This window comes from Lipophrys pholis (assembly GCF_963383615.2).
Source record: "Lipophrys pholis genome assembly, chromosome: 4".
In the NCBI taxonomy this organism is placed as follows: Eukaryota; Metazoa; Chordata; class Actinopteri; order Blenniiformes; family Blenniidae; genus Lipophrys; species Lipophrys pholis.
Window position 1 is genome coordinate 32969055 of NC_137637.1, and position 15273 is coordinate 32984327.

At 41.2% G+C, this 15273-nt stretch overlaps 1 protein-coding gene across 1 annotated transcript; it reads right to left on the bottom strand.

The window, feature by feature from the left end:
- Positions 1-1441: 1441 nt before the first annotated feature.
- LOC308108706 (protein shisa-5-like) lies at positions 1442-11044 on the bottom strand. The gene is made up of 5 exons (XM_080461875.1): positions 10953-11044; positions 8954-9107; positions 8582-8721; positions 3392-3649; positions 1442-2942 (listed from the first exon to the last, which is right to left on the bottom strand). The coding sequence occupies exons 1-5, from the start codon at positions 11017-11019 to the stop codon at positions 2758-2760; spliced, it is 804 nt and encodes a 267-aa protein (XP_080318001.1). The 5' UTR covers positions 11020-11044; the 3' UTR covers positions 1442-2757.
- Positions 11045-15273: the final 4229 nt, after the last annotated feature.

Here is a 15273-nt window from a genome sequence, read left to right on the forward strand (position 1 = left end):
TGGAAATAAAGAAAGTTAAAGTTTATCTGATTAAAATCATTATTTCTGTAAAGAAAACTCTTGTTTTACATAAAAGTGAATAATTCCTGAATTATTCTGTGTTCTGATTTACCAAAGTGAATCTGAAATATGACGATTGGGGAAATTGTGAGAAACTGTCAATTAAATAAAGATAATTTGAAAGGAAAATGTTTTCTGTGTCTTCAGTAAAAAAACGTTTTTTTCCCCCTTCAGTGACTCCATGTAATTAAAACTCACTGACTAGTTAAGTTGGGACAAACTGGAAAACAATAGAAATGTGATGGTAAACAAAAACAAACCCAACAAAAACTTTAGTTTTACAAACAAACAGAACGTCCTGGAATTCATGTAAATTATTTAAAGCTTCATGAGGCGAAATGCCCCGATGAGCTGCTGTGATATTTTCACAGTAATAAATAATATCTAACAGAGTCTTAATGTTTATTTCTTTATTTGTTTTTAGTGAGGCGTCTCTTGGCGTTCACCCAACACTGCTGTAGGAAGATTGGAATGTTGTGATTCTGCTGCCACCTTGTGGACAACAGAGGGAATGTCAGACAATGAAATCTCAGGGCTCCACAATCTTTTTGATTAAAATAGTCGTTTTTGTCATTAACAAAATAAAGTTCATCTGCAGCCGCAAAACATGTTGAACATTGAAAATGAGGTTACGTGGCTCATAAAGTCGCAGATCAAAGTTTCTAAACATGTTTTATGTATTGTATTTTGACTCTTTTAAACATTTTGGCCATTTTTCTTTTTCACAATTTAACATGCTTTTAGCCACTTAAGCTTTTTTAGAATTTCATTCTATTTCAATGTAAGCATTTCTGACTGTTTCAATTTGTAGTTTTCTAATTTAGCTGTTAAAGTTGTTTGGACTCTTTTGGCTGTTTTCGTTGTTTGACAGATTTTCAGACGTTTTGTCATTTTTTTCTCTTTTTAGCCGTTTTACATGTTTTAGTTTCTCCACCTTTGTTTCGTTTCAGAAGTCATTTTTAGTTACCGTTCTTTTTTTTGCTTTATTTATGGTACTTTTCACTGCTGGTGGGAATCTGCTCAGTAGACGAATCACTGATTTTTTCTGAATTGACCAAATATATGAAGCAAAAAAAAAAAAAAAAAAATATCCCTGGTAATCTTCATTAAACAAAAACTGTTGGGACCATAAATATAATTAAAATCAACTAGAAATGTGAAACTTAACAGGTGTATGTTATAATAAAATCAAACTAATTCTCTGTAAAGTGTTCAATAAACCAACATATTGTGATTTCCAAACAGGAAATAGAAGATCTTCCAGAAGATTGTTTAACTCGTGCATAATTCATCTTTTCATGACTTCTCTGGAAAACATGAAGAAATGTTTCCCGTGACAAAAGTCACAGCCTTTAATAATTAAAAACACACAAAAAAAAAATTGAGAAAAAAACAGAAAATATATACTTTATTGATCTCTGCAAAACAAGTGGCGGCTTTTTTTTTTTTCTTCACAATAATTATTTGCAGATGAAAAAAAAGAAACGGGAACAAATCCGTGTGAGTGGTTGTTTTTTTTCTTTCTACAAAGCACATCCAGAACTAGAAGACACACATAAATAAAAACAGTAAAGTCACAGACGGGACACGGTGGAACGGACAAAACTCCCGCGAAGCGCCTCACCGCGCATTCCGCCCGTTTTTACTGCGTGAGGAATCGTGAGGAAATCCGCCGAAGCATCGGAAACAGATGACATTCACCGTTTTGTTTGAAGAAAAAGTCGGCGACGGGAAACATGCGACTCTTCGTCAACTTAAGGCGTCTCGCAGGAAAAAAAGCACTAAAACGGTTCAAACTCTCAAGGTAAAAAAAAAAAAAAAAAAAAAAAACAGAAGTGATGGTTTTGGTTTTTCAAAACTACTTTCAGGAAACCTCGAGTGGCACAAGAAAAGCGATGTTTCACAAGGCGAACTGGCGTGCAACGCGAGGATGAAGAAAGGAAGACGAGCGGCTCACGACGCAGTTTGTGATTTGAAAGGACAAAGTGTTGAAAGGCCGCGGTGAGTCAACGTCGGTCTGAGACAGGAGGTCGGCGGGTGCGACTCAGAAACACACCACTGAAGTACAAAAAAATAATAATGATGATGAGAAAGGCACAACTGCATCTTGCATTTACATTTGTCTTTGAATGTTTGGTTCTACATGCTGATTTTCCCTTTTGTTGGCTGGCGACATAAAAAAACTTTTTTTTTTTACATATTCAACTATTTTCCAGCATAAATCCTCTTTAAAGCACGTGTGGGTTTCACAAAGTGGCACAGAGGCAATGAGAAGATTAAAAGAAGAAGCTCTTTATGCACGACTGGTACTAGTTTCAGTCACGTTGCGTGAGAGACGAGGTTCAAGCAGGTGAATATTAAAGTTATTAGAGTCGCTTTAAGGCTGGAAAACCACAGACTTTTCATTTGACTGAAATAAAGTCACTAAGAAGCTGTAAAAAACAGAAGATGATATCAGCATATCAATGGAAATGATCGATCCATACAATACAGGCAGGAAGGCATCAACCAGTTTTCACTTCAGACGTGCTGCTCCCGCAGCAACGTCGAGTTTTACCTAAAAGAAAATTTAAAAACAAATCACATCGATGGAGACGATCTGGAATTCCTCATCTTGAGTCCAAGTGCAGATTTCCAGTTCAGCCGAGTCGTAGAATGTTGCAGCGCGTCTGAAGCGGCGAGCGACCCCGCCGCCCTCTAGCCGTTCTTGGGCGGCGGCGAGACGTAGTCCGGGTTGTAGGCGGGCTGAGCCAGGAAGTCTGGGCCGGCCTGCGGGGCGTTGGCCTGCAGCGGGCCGGAGGGCTGCAAGGGGTAGGGCGGCTGCCCGGGGCTGAACGCCGCCTGGCTGTAAGGCATCGGCTGGGCGGGGTAGGTCGGACCGACTGGAAGAGACGGAGAGCGTCCGAGGTCAAAGGTCGGAAAAGATTTTGCTCACATGGACCAGGAAGTCCACTGAAGTGTTTCCTCTTTTCACAACAAGCCACAGCGGCTAAATTTAGAGCGGCAGACACATTCCACCTGCAAGCATCCTCTTCTACTTCTACTTCTACTTCTCCTCCACATTTTCCACTCATATTGACCTTTACAGATCAAGTGAAGGCAACAAAAGGTGTTCAAAAGAGGAACAGCGGCTGTTTGATGGACTCACTCGCCTAAATACCGTCACGACATTAACATTCAGGGAGAAACACCTGGCTCAGGTGAGATTCCTTCTCCCAGTCAGAAACCTGAACATCAAACTCTACTTCCATCCTCTATGGAGTTTTAAAACCACCTGAGGAACACACAAGTTGAATGTTTAGAACAGAACGGCGGCGGCGGCTCCACTCACTGGCTTCCTGATAGGTCGGTGGGGGTCCTGGGACGTATGGCTGGCCGTGGTAGGCGGTGGAAGGCTGGGCGCCGTAGGGCGGCTGCACCGGGACGGACTGGTAGGACGGCTGGTACTGGCCCCCCGGGTACGGCTGGGTGGGAGCGTGCACCGCCGCCGGGTACGGCTGGGGGGGCGCGTGCACCGCCATGGGCTGCTGGGGGTACTGCTGAGGGGCGGAGGTGACCACCGTGGTGTGGGTGGTGGTTGCAATCACAGCTGCAAGAGAGAGAGAGAAGAGAGCGTTCACTTTCATTTCTGAGGAAATGGGAGGAGGAGGAGGGGGAGGGGGAGAGGGGGAGGAGGAGGGGGAGGAAGAGGAGGAGGAAGAGGAGGAGGAAGGGTGGTGGGGGGGGGGGGGGGGGGAGGACAAACCCTGAATCACAAAGCAAAAAGTTTCAGTTTGTCTTCAGTCTGGTTTTACGTCTCGTGTGAAAATCTAATTCTCACAACCTGCAAACGATTTTCAGCGACACGACAACAACAACAACAACAACAACAACAACAACAACAACCACAATCCGAATGGAAACGTACAAAGGAGCATGTCGAATCAAACTTACTGTGATCTGAATAGTAATAATACTTTTAAATGTTTTGAATAAATGACACAAGTTCAGAGGTTAAGTTTGTCCTCGCTGCTAAAACACAGAAACAAAAGACGATGTCATTAAATAAATATGACGCAGGAGAAACACACAGCCGGTTGAGAACATCCCAGGATTAAGACTTTTTGCAGTTTCCTCCCACAGTCAAGAAAAGTTTAGATTTTAACTGGTGACTTCATTCTCCACAAGTGTGAATCTGTGTGTGTTTGGCAGCTTGGATCAACTTCATTTAGTGTATCAACAATACCTGCTACACTTCATGAAGAGCAGTCAGACTGAACGAGAACCTCACCCTGGTGAACAGACGTGTGTCAGTCACTATCAGAGTGGGAGAGTGATGGAGGCCACTTCCTGTCAGTCACGCGGGAGCGCCTCCGGGTTATTTTCCGCTGCGTGGTTGAGGCAGTGAGTCATGCAAGGCGGAGCTCGGACATTCCCGGATCTGATCCCGGCGCGCAGCAGACGTTTCAGCCTCATTGTGAAATCAGCAGGCTGGCACCATCACACACACACAACCACTGGCACCATCACACACACAACCACTGGCACCATTACACACAACCACTGGCACCATCACACACACAACCTCTGGCACCATTACACACACACAACCTCTGGCACCATCACACACACACAACCACTGGCACCATCACACACAACCACTGGCACCATCACACACACCACCACTGGCACCATCACACACACACAACCACTGGCACCATCACACACACACAACCTCTGGCACCATCACACACACACACAACCACTGGCACCATCACACACACAACCACTGGCACCATCACACACACAACCACTGGCACCATCACACACACACACAACCACTGGCACCATCACACACACACAACCACTGGCACCATCTCACACATACAACCTCTGGCACCATCACACACACACACAACCACTGGCACCATCACACACACACAACCACTGGCACCATCTCACACACACAACCACTGGCACCATCACACACACAACCACTGGCACCATCTCACACATACAACCACTGGCACCATCACACACACAACCACTGGCACCATCACACACACAACCACTGGCACCATCACACACACACAACCACTGGCACCATCTCACACACACAACCACTGGCACCATCACACACACACAACCACTGGCACCATCTCACACATACAACCACTGGCACCATCTCACACATACAACCACTGGCACCATCACACACACACAACCACTGGCACCATCTCACACATACAACCACTGGCACCATCACACACACACACAACCACTGGCACCATCACACACACACAACCACTGGCACCATCACACACACACAACCACTGGCACCATCTCACACATACAACCACTGGCACCATCACACACACAACCACTGGCACCATCACACACACAACCACTGGCACCATCACACACACACAACCACTGGCACCATCACACACACACACAACCACTGGCACCATCACACACACACAACCACTGGCACCATCACACACACAACCACTGGCACCATCACACACAACCACTGGCACCATCACACACTTTCCTGCTGTGCTGCATGTGACTTAAGACTGACGATCAGCAGGAGAAACTATCAATGAAGAACCAAGTCCTCGTCTGGATCTTTACTGTAAACACTGAATCCACCGTTTTCCAGGTCACAGACCCTCAGCTGCTCCGTCACCCCAGCCCACTCGGTGGTGGTGTTTTTGTAATATGACCACATTGGTCAGGGGTGTCGAACATCAGGCAAAAAAAAAACAAAAAACAAACCCGGCCCATTAAACCACCAGGGGAATTGTAAAAAAAGAAAAAAGAAGAAGCAGTAAACAGAACCGAGCCGAGAAACGAGTTTTACTCTTAAATCCACACCGTCGGGGCGAGTTTGTAAAAACAAGCAGCAGCTCTATACGTTTTTATTTTCGATGTTTCACTGTATTTTTTACCAGAACGTTTCATTAAAATTGACTTTATGTTGAGATTTTACTCTTTATCAGGTCAGATTGTTTGGTTTTTTTAATTATTCATTTTACATTTTAATCCCATATACTCATACTTATTTTACAGTTGAGGGATTTGTTACACATGAATCGTCTCGAACCTTCACAGGAACTGCTCGGGGGTGAGACGTTTGACAGGAAAGGGTAACAACACCTGCTGCACCGTAAACTCTGATCAGGTGCACGTCTGCAAACGCACGTCGACCACAACTCTGTAGAAGCTGCAGCACGGAAGAAGAGAGAAGCAGCGACGCAGAAGGGAAGCAGTTGATTTCTCCCTTGAAGGACTGATTTGATTGTGACAGGCGAATGTTATGATGGTTCATGTGACGTCTTCACAGAGCTCCACGGCAACAAACGACATTTATTTAATTTCTCTTGAGTGACGCTCTGTATTGTAGCAACGTCTGAATGTCAGAAAACGACCAAACTCAACAATATATCCACTTTCTGCGGCTCCAGCTCGTCTTCTAATGGGCCGACTTTGTTACCGAACCGGCTTAGAATTGTACATTTGAATTAAACTGCAGTATAAAACACAACTTTCTGAAAAACGCCTGGGCTCCATGTGGACGGTGGAATCGCTGCTTCTGCACATGTAGGAATAGATATTTTAATGTATATAGCGTATTGTTCTCTGGGTGCACGTCGAACAAAAACAACCAACACCAGCAACTGGTGGCCTGGCACGCCAACGACATCGGTTTTGGTGTTTCTTCTTGTCTTGGACATAATTTTCAAAACGTTGTAAATGTGAAACTTTTCTTAAATCAGAACGATGCGTTTTCACTTGAAACGTTGGTACTTTAGTTCGACCAGACAGTAACTGTTAACTAAAACAAGCCAGAATTGCAGAATGGAAACAAGACAGAGCGTTTTCTTTTTTTCCCTCAATAAAGGAAGTACAATAGTATTTAGCTTCGAGGAAAGAAAAAAAGGGAAAACCTCTAACCGGCGATTATGTATGATGATTTGAGCGAGTCATGTCATGGTTGCTCTCGGCTCACCAGAGGATCAGTGAAGAGAGAAAACTCAACAGACACTGCAGTCACGAGAGGAACCCGTCGGGTCTGGAGAACATTCAGGAAACGTTACAGAGATCGGGGGAACGTTACGTCAGCAGGCACTTCGTCTGTGTTATTACTAATGAAAGTCATGTGGCGGGTGGGCCGACGCTCCTCAGAGGAGCCCCGTCATGTTCTGCCTGGAAACGCCTTCAATCCAGCAACAACCGGGACGGCCTCGGTAAACTGGGAGGAAAATTCTCACTTCAACAATGTGTGCGAGAAAATCCACAATTCAGTCAACAACCAGCAGAAAAACATAAACATAAACATAAACATGTACAGTAACTAGCCTCAGAGTCAAGACATCAGGATGAGTCGGTTTAAAAAGAAAAGAAAATTCATTGTATTATGCACCCGCAAGTAGTTTAAAAATATTAAAACAGCCAAAACATTGAATAACGTCAGACTTATAATGCTGTTTTATCAGGCCCACTAAAGACGACATTGTGTTGAAAACACAGCCCCACCTTAATGCTTCTTATATGACAGAGGATCTTATATCTGGAGTGAGAGAAGATCCAGTTTAGAGTTAATGACAACAAAAGTATTCTGTTGGTTTGAGGTCAGTATTGATGCGAGTCGTTCATGTTTCACCCGGTTCTCTGTACCACATTCTGATTCCTTAAGAATCCTCGATGATGTAGAAGGGAGGGAATAGAACTGTTTTATTTTAAAAAGGAGCCAGAGTCACTTCAGCAGCCGGAGGGGCCGACATGTGTGACTCCTGATAAGGCTGAGCAAAACCAAACCATCTCTGTTCCAACTAAACTCATTTCTTTAGATGTGCATTTATTCCTTTTCCTCTCAAGACAAACTACAGAAAAGAGCGATTAGATTCATCGATAATGTGGGTTATTCTGACTCCGTCATTCATACAGTTCAGACATTGTGTATTTAAAAACATGAAATATTATAGCAGGTTCAGAATAAAAGCCTTTATGTTTGTATTCAAGAGGTTGTTTTTTTTTTAAGTTGAGAGAACAAATACAACTTAAATTAGAACAAATAAACAATACAGATGTTTCTCTTCTGGGAGTTAAACTCATTCGTTTATTCAAATTTTGGTTTGATACTTTATTTGAATTATCTGGCGAGTATTATTAATTAATTAATTATTATAACTTAACTAGTGCATCTTTAACTGAATGTTTTATTTCCCTGTATTTTAGTTGAGAGGAGATAAAAGTCAAATCTTAACACATACGATGGTGCGGAAGGAAAATCATTCTTCGTCCAAAAGCAGGGGACAGAACATGAAACAGAAAGTGGAAAATGTAAAACAATTAGCTGGAACTTGTTTGTTCTCCCTGAAGCGGTTACCGTCCGGCTCCATATCAGGTAGCTTCAGTAACTTCTGCTTTTCATAGTTATAAAAAAAATGAAATCCTTATTGGCTGATAAGCTGCATTATGGAACGTTCCGTTGAGGTTCCTCTCGCCCACATGGCGTCTGAAGTGAAATACTCACGTCGGGGTTTGCGGCACATCTTGTACAGGCAGCAGCAGGGGCAGACGCAGCAGCAGAGGATGATGAGCAAAAACGCGACGAAGGTCATAATTCCAAAGATCATGGCCATCGGGTTATCGTCCATTGTTGAAGTTGATCGACTGAAAGAAAAAGGAAAGAAACTGACGTCGTCTGGCTGGTTTGTAAAAATCCACAAATGTCTCATCAGAGGACACGGCTTCCTGTTCTCTGTATAATCATTGCGCAGACTGCCTTAACCACACGTGTCTGTTGAAATGAGACTCCGGCGTTTTCAGTCTCAGAATGTAAATCACCAACCAATGAAAACGTTTGGCTGTCGGATTTATTATGAGAAGAAAATGAATAAGATACCAGTTGTCTTGCCGATCTTCCGTTAGTTGCCAGAAGCTGTCGGTGCAGCAGTATCTATTGTTGCAGGTGCCACAGCAGAAGCCAGTCCTGCATCGCTGGAAGGAGTGGTAGGTGTCGGTCAGGTCTCTGTATCCCTGACACTGCTTGTCATCAGCTGGGACGCAACAGAGGAAAACATCAGTTTGGGAAAACGACAATACAGAGCATCTTGATCAAGATGTTTTTTTTTTTTTTTTCATATGATGCCACACGCTTGGCACATCCCTCAGCTCTCAGCAGCAGGTTTTCATCCAGGCTGTCTCTGAACATTACTGTATTCATCTTTCCCCTGCATCCTGACTCTTCTCCCCGCAGCATGATGCTGCCACCACCATGCTTCACTGTGGGGATAGTATTGACCTGGTGATGAACGGTGCCTGCTTTCCTCCAAACATGATGTCTGGCATTCAATCTTTGTCTCATCACACCAAATAATTTAGTTTCTTGTGGACTGATCCTCCTTTAGGTGATTTTTTTTATTTATTTTTTTAACTCCAGGCAGGCTGCTGTGAGTTTATTTTTCTTACTAAGGGGGGGGCTTCACTTTAGGAACTCGACTATACAGGCCTGATTGGTGTACTGCTGCCGTTGGCTCTCCTTCTCAAACATTCTCCTCTCTCCTTAGTAAGGCTGAGACGGTTACCCAACAAATTTTAATTTCGTAAAGTCAGCATCCCAGTGAGGCATCTTGCTAGAGTTCTATCTCTGCCACCAGTTGCAGATGAGCTCTAAGAAAAGTCCTGGCGGTTCTGAACGTCCTCTATTTCCAGATGACGGAGGCCACTGGGCCCAATGAGACATTCAAAGGGGCAAGTTTGTGCCTGGAGACAAACCTGTCTCAGCGAAGTCTACAGACAGTTTCTTTGGCATGAAGCTGGAGAAACATCTCAAGGATGATCAGTGGAAACATGGAGTTGAGTTCAGCTTCTTACTTTTTAATACTTCTGCAAACATGTCAATACTTTTTCACATTGTCATGATGAGGTATTGAGTGGAAACACTCCGGATGCATTTTCGCTGTGGTTTGAATCTCAGAGAAGGCAAAGAAGCCCACAACGATTACATCATCGTCTAGTGATTTTGATTTCAAACTATTAATTTAAAAAAAATTTAACACTAATAATAATAATGATAATAATAAATAGTCTATGTTTGTAACTGATATCTTCACTGTTACTTCTGTTTTGGTTGTGTCCACAAGTTGAGCATTAATATTGTAAATGACCGTGTATCTCAATAAAGATATTCAAAGAAATCTGAACACTTTAATTTCCATAAACATCACATTTGCAAGCATTTCTTACTGGGGATTATTACAGTATTTATATTGTATTTAACACATTGATTTATTTTCTGTTTGGTCTGCAAAACAGCGGGACTAACCTGTTGATAATAAGTATATTTAAGCCAGTTTTAAGTGAATTTGGTAAAGTTTGGGAGATGTGAGTAGAAATAAACTGACGGTCTCAAATACTCCCGACAATGAATCACCAGTTCTGGCCCACCAGTTTCCCTAAACAGAAATAACCTCAGTGGTTTGGGGCATATTTGTTCCACTAAAGCAGCTCATGTTGAGACAATACGACACTGTGTGGCTCGCTCACATTATTAAAGCTGAGAGACATTGAATTGAGTTAAATTACTCCTAAATACCGAAATGTTTAATACCAACCAGGCTGTTACAAACAAGAGAAATCCTGAATAAACCCAATTTGAGGTGGAATTATGTTAAAAAAAAACATTTGTCGACACTAGCTACGTTACGTGAGATGATTTATTTCAGCGATATAAACAATTTTCTGACTTTGTTGTTTGTTGTTTGACGAAGGGCATCGCCCTCAATGTGTCTGAAAAAACGTTAGTCACCGTTAGTCACCGTGCGTGCCGAAACACGCGACTTTTCTGAAACGAGGAGGAGAAGGAGGAAAAAGTCACGTAAAAGACGTAAATCCCGTCTTACCTGAAGCGTATGAGGAGAAAATAACACATAAAGTCAAGACGACAGCACCAAGGAGGCCTGACGCCATGGCTGCTTCCAGGCTACCAGATCTGTTCGGGGCGGGGTTTGCGCATGCGCCTAACCTACCAAACCGGTCCGGGGCGGGGCTTGAAACCGCGCCTTCTGGTGACGTGTCTCCACGTAAGCCTTCCTCTTCGTGGAAACATGGCTGTGTGAGGTGAACGTGATACGAGTGATTTTATCCCTCTGAATGTCCCGAAGCCGCAGTGATCTGTCTGATTTTTAATAATCTATGTACAATAAGTAACAATTTAATTATTTTTTACAGATATAATATAGAGATGTGTCACTGTTTTCATTAAATTACCAAATACATACACAATATTATAATATTGGAGATAGCGACAAAGGTAGAATTCTTATGAAAAAGTCTATCTATCCATCTATCCATCTATCCATCTATCTATCTATCTATCTATCTATCTATCTATCTATCTATCTATCTATCTATCTATCTATCTATCTATCGATCATTGTAGTTTGTTCATGTAGAGTTGCCGTAGTTCATATTGTGTGTGACGTCAGCAGGCGGGGCTTGTATTGATAGCCAAATGTCTCAATTATGAAGATGTCCACACCGGAAGTTACAATAACTACACTGGAAGTTGTTTTTCCTTCAAGTCCGAAAATGGATTTATAAAAAAAGTAGTGGTTTGAATCGATTAAAAAATGTTTTACTAATTAATTGCACAATTTTCTTTGCACCATATTTCATACACAAAATCTGTTTTATACTGTGCAACACTAGCTGATCCCTCATGCAAAGTCTCCATTAACCATATATTTATTTGCATACCGCCTGCATCATGTCTAATATTTGTCGATGCAGTTTCTGTTAAATAATGACTGTGACTCCACTGCCTTTACCTCCACACCTGCTGATGGAACTATTCTTGCACTCGCATACAAAACTCAAAGGTTTAATGTATATAGTTAAACATTTTTTATAGTAGAGTAGTTGTCTTTTTCTGTATAGACTACTTATTATTCTCTGCTTCTTTTTCTCCTGTTTTTGCTGCTGGAACAAATTAATTTCCCTGTTGTGCGATGAATAAAGTCTAATCTAATCTAATATTTCCTCAAAAAGACACCTCATCTTCTGTATAGTGCAATAAAGTAAAATGCTTTTGAAAAAAACAATGACAGTTGGAAATTTTATTGAATTTTTAAATAAAAGAAGCTTCAGGATGTTTGGTTTCCAGTTTAATCAGGTTTGTTACCGGGGTTTTTTTTTATTTTTATTTTTTTAATCTTCCAGCCTCAAAGTATCACTAAAATCGTTGCCACGTCTGAAACTCCACCGAAAGAGAAATATGTCCGCAGTATCCTTTAAAGATGCAGCAGGTCAGATTCACACCAGGTGATCGTCTCCCGGAGACACTCGCTCTCAGACCAACATCCAACCTCAGAACCACAAAACCACCGAGGTAATGTTTTCTAATGGGATAAAAAAAACAACAGTGGGATGCTTCATGAATGATTTTAAAGTGGGAATGTTCCATATTGCTGTCAAAATCGAAACCTTTCATGGTGAATGTGCTTGAATCATGGAAACATTCAAGGCCCGACATGGTGGTGTAGTGGTGAGCTCTGAAAGAGAGATGATAGATCCCTTTTATTCAGGAAGACCAATATAAAGTCGGTCTACAACTTCTTTTCTCTATGCAGGTCGTACAGACACACCATCAGTAATATTTTCTTAATTTTACATGTTTGCCCGGGGTGATGCCTATGGTTGTCAGGTCTGACCCATAGGGTTGCCAGGTCTGATCATAGAGGAGCAGTACTAACAGCACACACACACAGGATTAAAGCAATCAATCTCAACAGTGTAAATCCCCATTTCTCTGCAGACTGGTGTTAAAACATCAAAATATTCACTTAGAGAACCGGTTCCCCACAAAAAAATAGCAAATAATAAATAATCTGAAAGATAACAAGTCATCTCCTTCCTTGCACTGCCCATAAGACTATACAACTCCTATTTAAATAGTATTTATTGTGTTTTTCTGTTAATTTAATTCACTCTGTGCTTAAACTGTCTCTGTTTAGCCTTGTGTATATTAATAGTCATTATTACTCATTTAATTTGTATTTCATCTTATTGATAGTTTAACTTTCTGAGCTATTTATTTTTGTTCTATTGTGGAGGAACGCTGCAAAGAGTTTCCTCCTGGGATTAACCCAGGCTGGTTCAACCCTTTACATGTAAGCCAATTGAAATACTTGCACATTGAAACTTTCATTCACATCAACATCTATCAAAACTACGACGAATCTACTTCCGAACCACTTTAAACTACTACTTTATTTACGAAAAACATTTGGAATATATGTAAATGGTGGTTTCCTTCCACAGTCAAAAAACATGCATTTGAGGATAATTGGTGACCAACTTCCAACAAATCACTGACTTCCAGCAGAAACTGTCCACGAGATCAGCAGGGGGCAGCAAAACACAAGAAAAACAACTTGTTAGAGCAGGTTTGTCAAACACGTTTTAAATTCAGGAGCCGCATAAAGTCTAAAATCATCTTGACTGGGTTAGACCCGTAAAGTAATAGCATATTAACCTTTAAACTTAAACTTTAAAGTGTTTTGATTTTGTTGTGGTGCAGAGTATACGTAATGAAAAGGTCAATATTTTCTAAAAACAAACAATTACTATTGAAAATGAGCACAATCTCAACATAAAGCCCATTTCTATGAAACCCTCTGGAGCAAAACACAGTTAATTACCAAAAAAAACCCCATATTAATGGCCATTCAGTAATTAAAAAACACTTTAATGGTAATAGTTAGTAATTACAACACAAAAGAACTGTACTTGCAAAAACCAATTATTTCATGAATGGACAGGATTGTTTGAAAAGAGCTGGGAGTTTCTTTTTTGTACAAGTGGTTAATTACTGCTCTTCATGTTTTCAGTTACATAAAGTTCAGGCCAAGTGTCTGGTTTCACGTCCTTGTACGTCTCATGGATTTAAAAAGGTTTCATAACAATGTCAACAATGTTTTGTAAAGTTGAAATGGCCAATGAAGGCCAAACTTCATAGGAACAAAAAGTTAAAAGATCCCTAATACAAGCTTTAAGAAGGGCAGAAGACAGAGAAATACTACACTAGTGAAAGAAAAAATTACAAATACACCTCTTTAGTTAATCTTAGTATCAGTTAGTTTATTCTATATGTATCTATATATAAACCCCTTCTTCTAAATAATCTATTCAAATACATACATCTGTATATTCCAAAAAACATAGAAATACACTAAATAGATAATCTATATCTAAAAAATCCTGCAGTATACACATACCTATTTAGAAATATATACTTATTTATATACATACCTATAACACATATCTAATTCAACATGTCTGACTGATAAGGGGTAGGAAGAAGTATCTGTTCGTAACTGAGTAGATTTGAAGTAATACAGCAGTAGTTTTACTTCACTGCACAGTGTATGTACTCATTCCCCCTCTGGAGATCACTGGCCCTCTGCCTCCTTCCCTCCTCTCATGACTCTCCTCTGATGTCTTCCTCTCCTCCGCCAGTATCTCCAATGCTTCCCCTCAACACGTGTCCATACCTTCTGAACCAGACTAACTGGTCAGCCTGAGCTACATGGAGAGTTTCCTTTTCAGGAGCTTTGGACCAGGTTACAAACCGCTTCCCGTCACGAAGTTTGAAGCTCACAAACAATCCTCTGTTCTTTCCTCGTTCATCTCAGACTCAGCAGGATTACCGTTTCACATCACCGGTATGATGTGTGGCTTACATAAAGATATTAAAAAGAATTACAAGTTTTAACAACCTTCCCGGGAAAGATAAAGAAAACGTGTCTAAATCACAAAGCTTTTCTAGTCACGTGATTTCTCTTAACCTCAAAATGTGTTTATGACTTTGTCTTAATTTGTGGCAGGTTTTAATGGTTTATTTAGTGCTTATTTGAGTCCAAGTGCAGGGTATTAGTATCACCATGCAAGATAACAGTTAGTCTTTGTTGGTTGAGTTTCAAGCCTTTTAGTTGGATGACTAGTGGAGAAATCGCTTCTCTGACTGACTTCATGGTTTCTATGGCAGGATTCTGGAGTGTGGGAAATGTTTTTCCTTATTTCAACACAGTAGCGGAGGTAGAAGTTTATAAAGCCCCATTACTGGGTGTGTAATGATACTGTAATAAGTTTGGGTAATAAACACTAGAGAAACGGGTCATGCATGGTTGTTAAAAAGTGCACGAGTGTTTGGTGATTCATAGT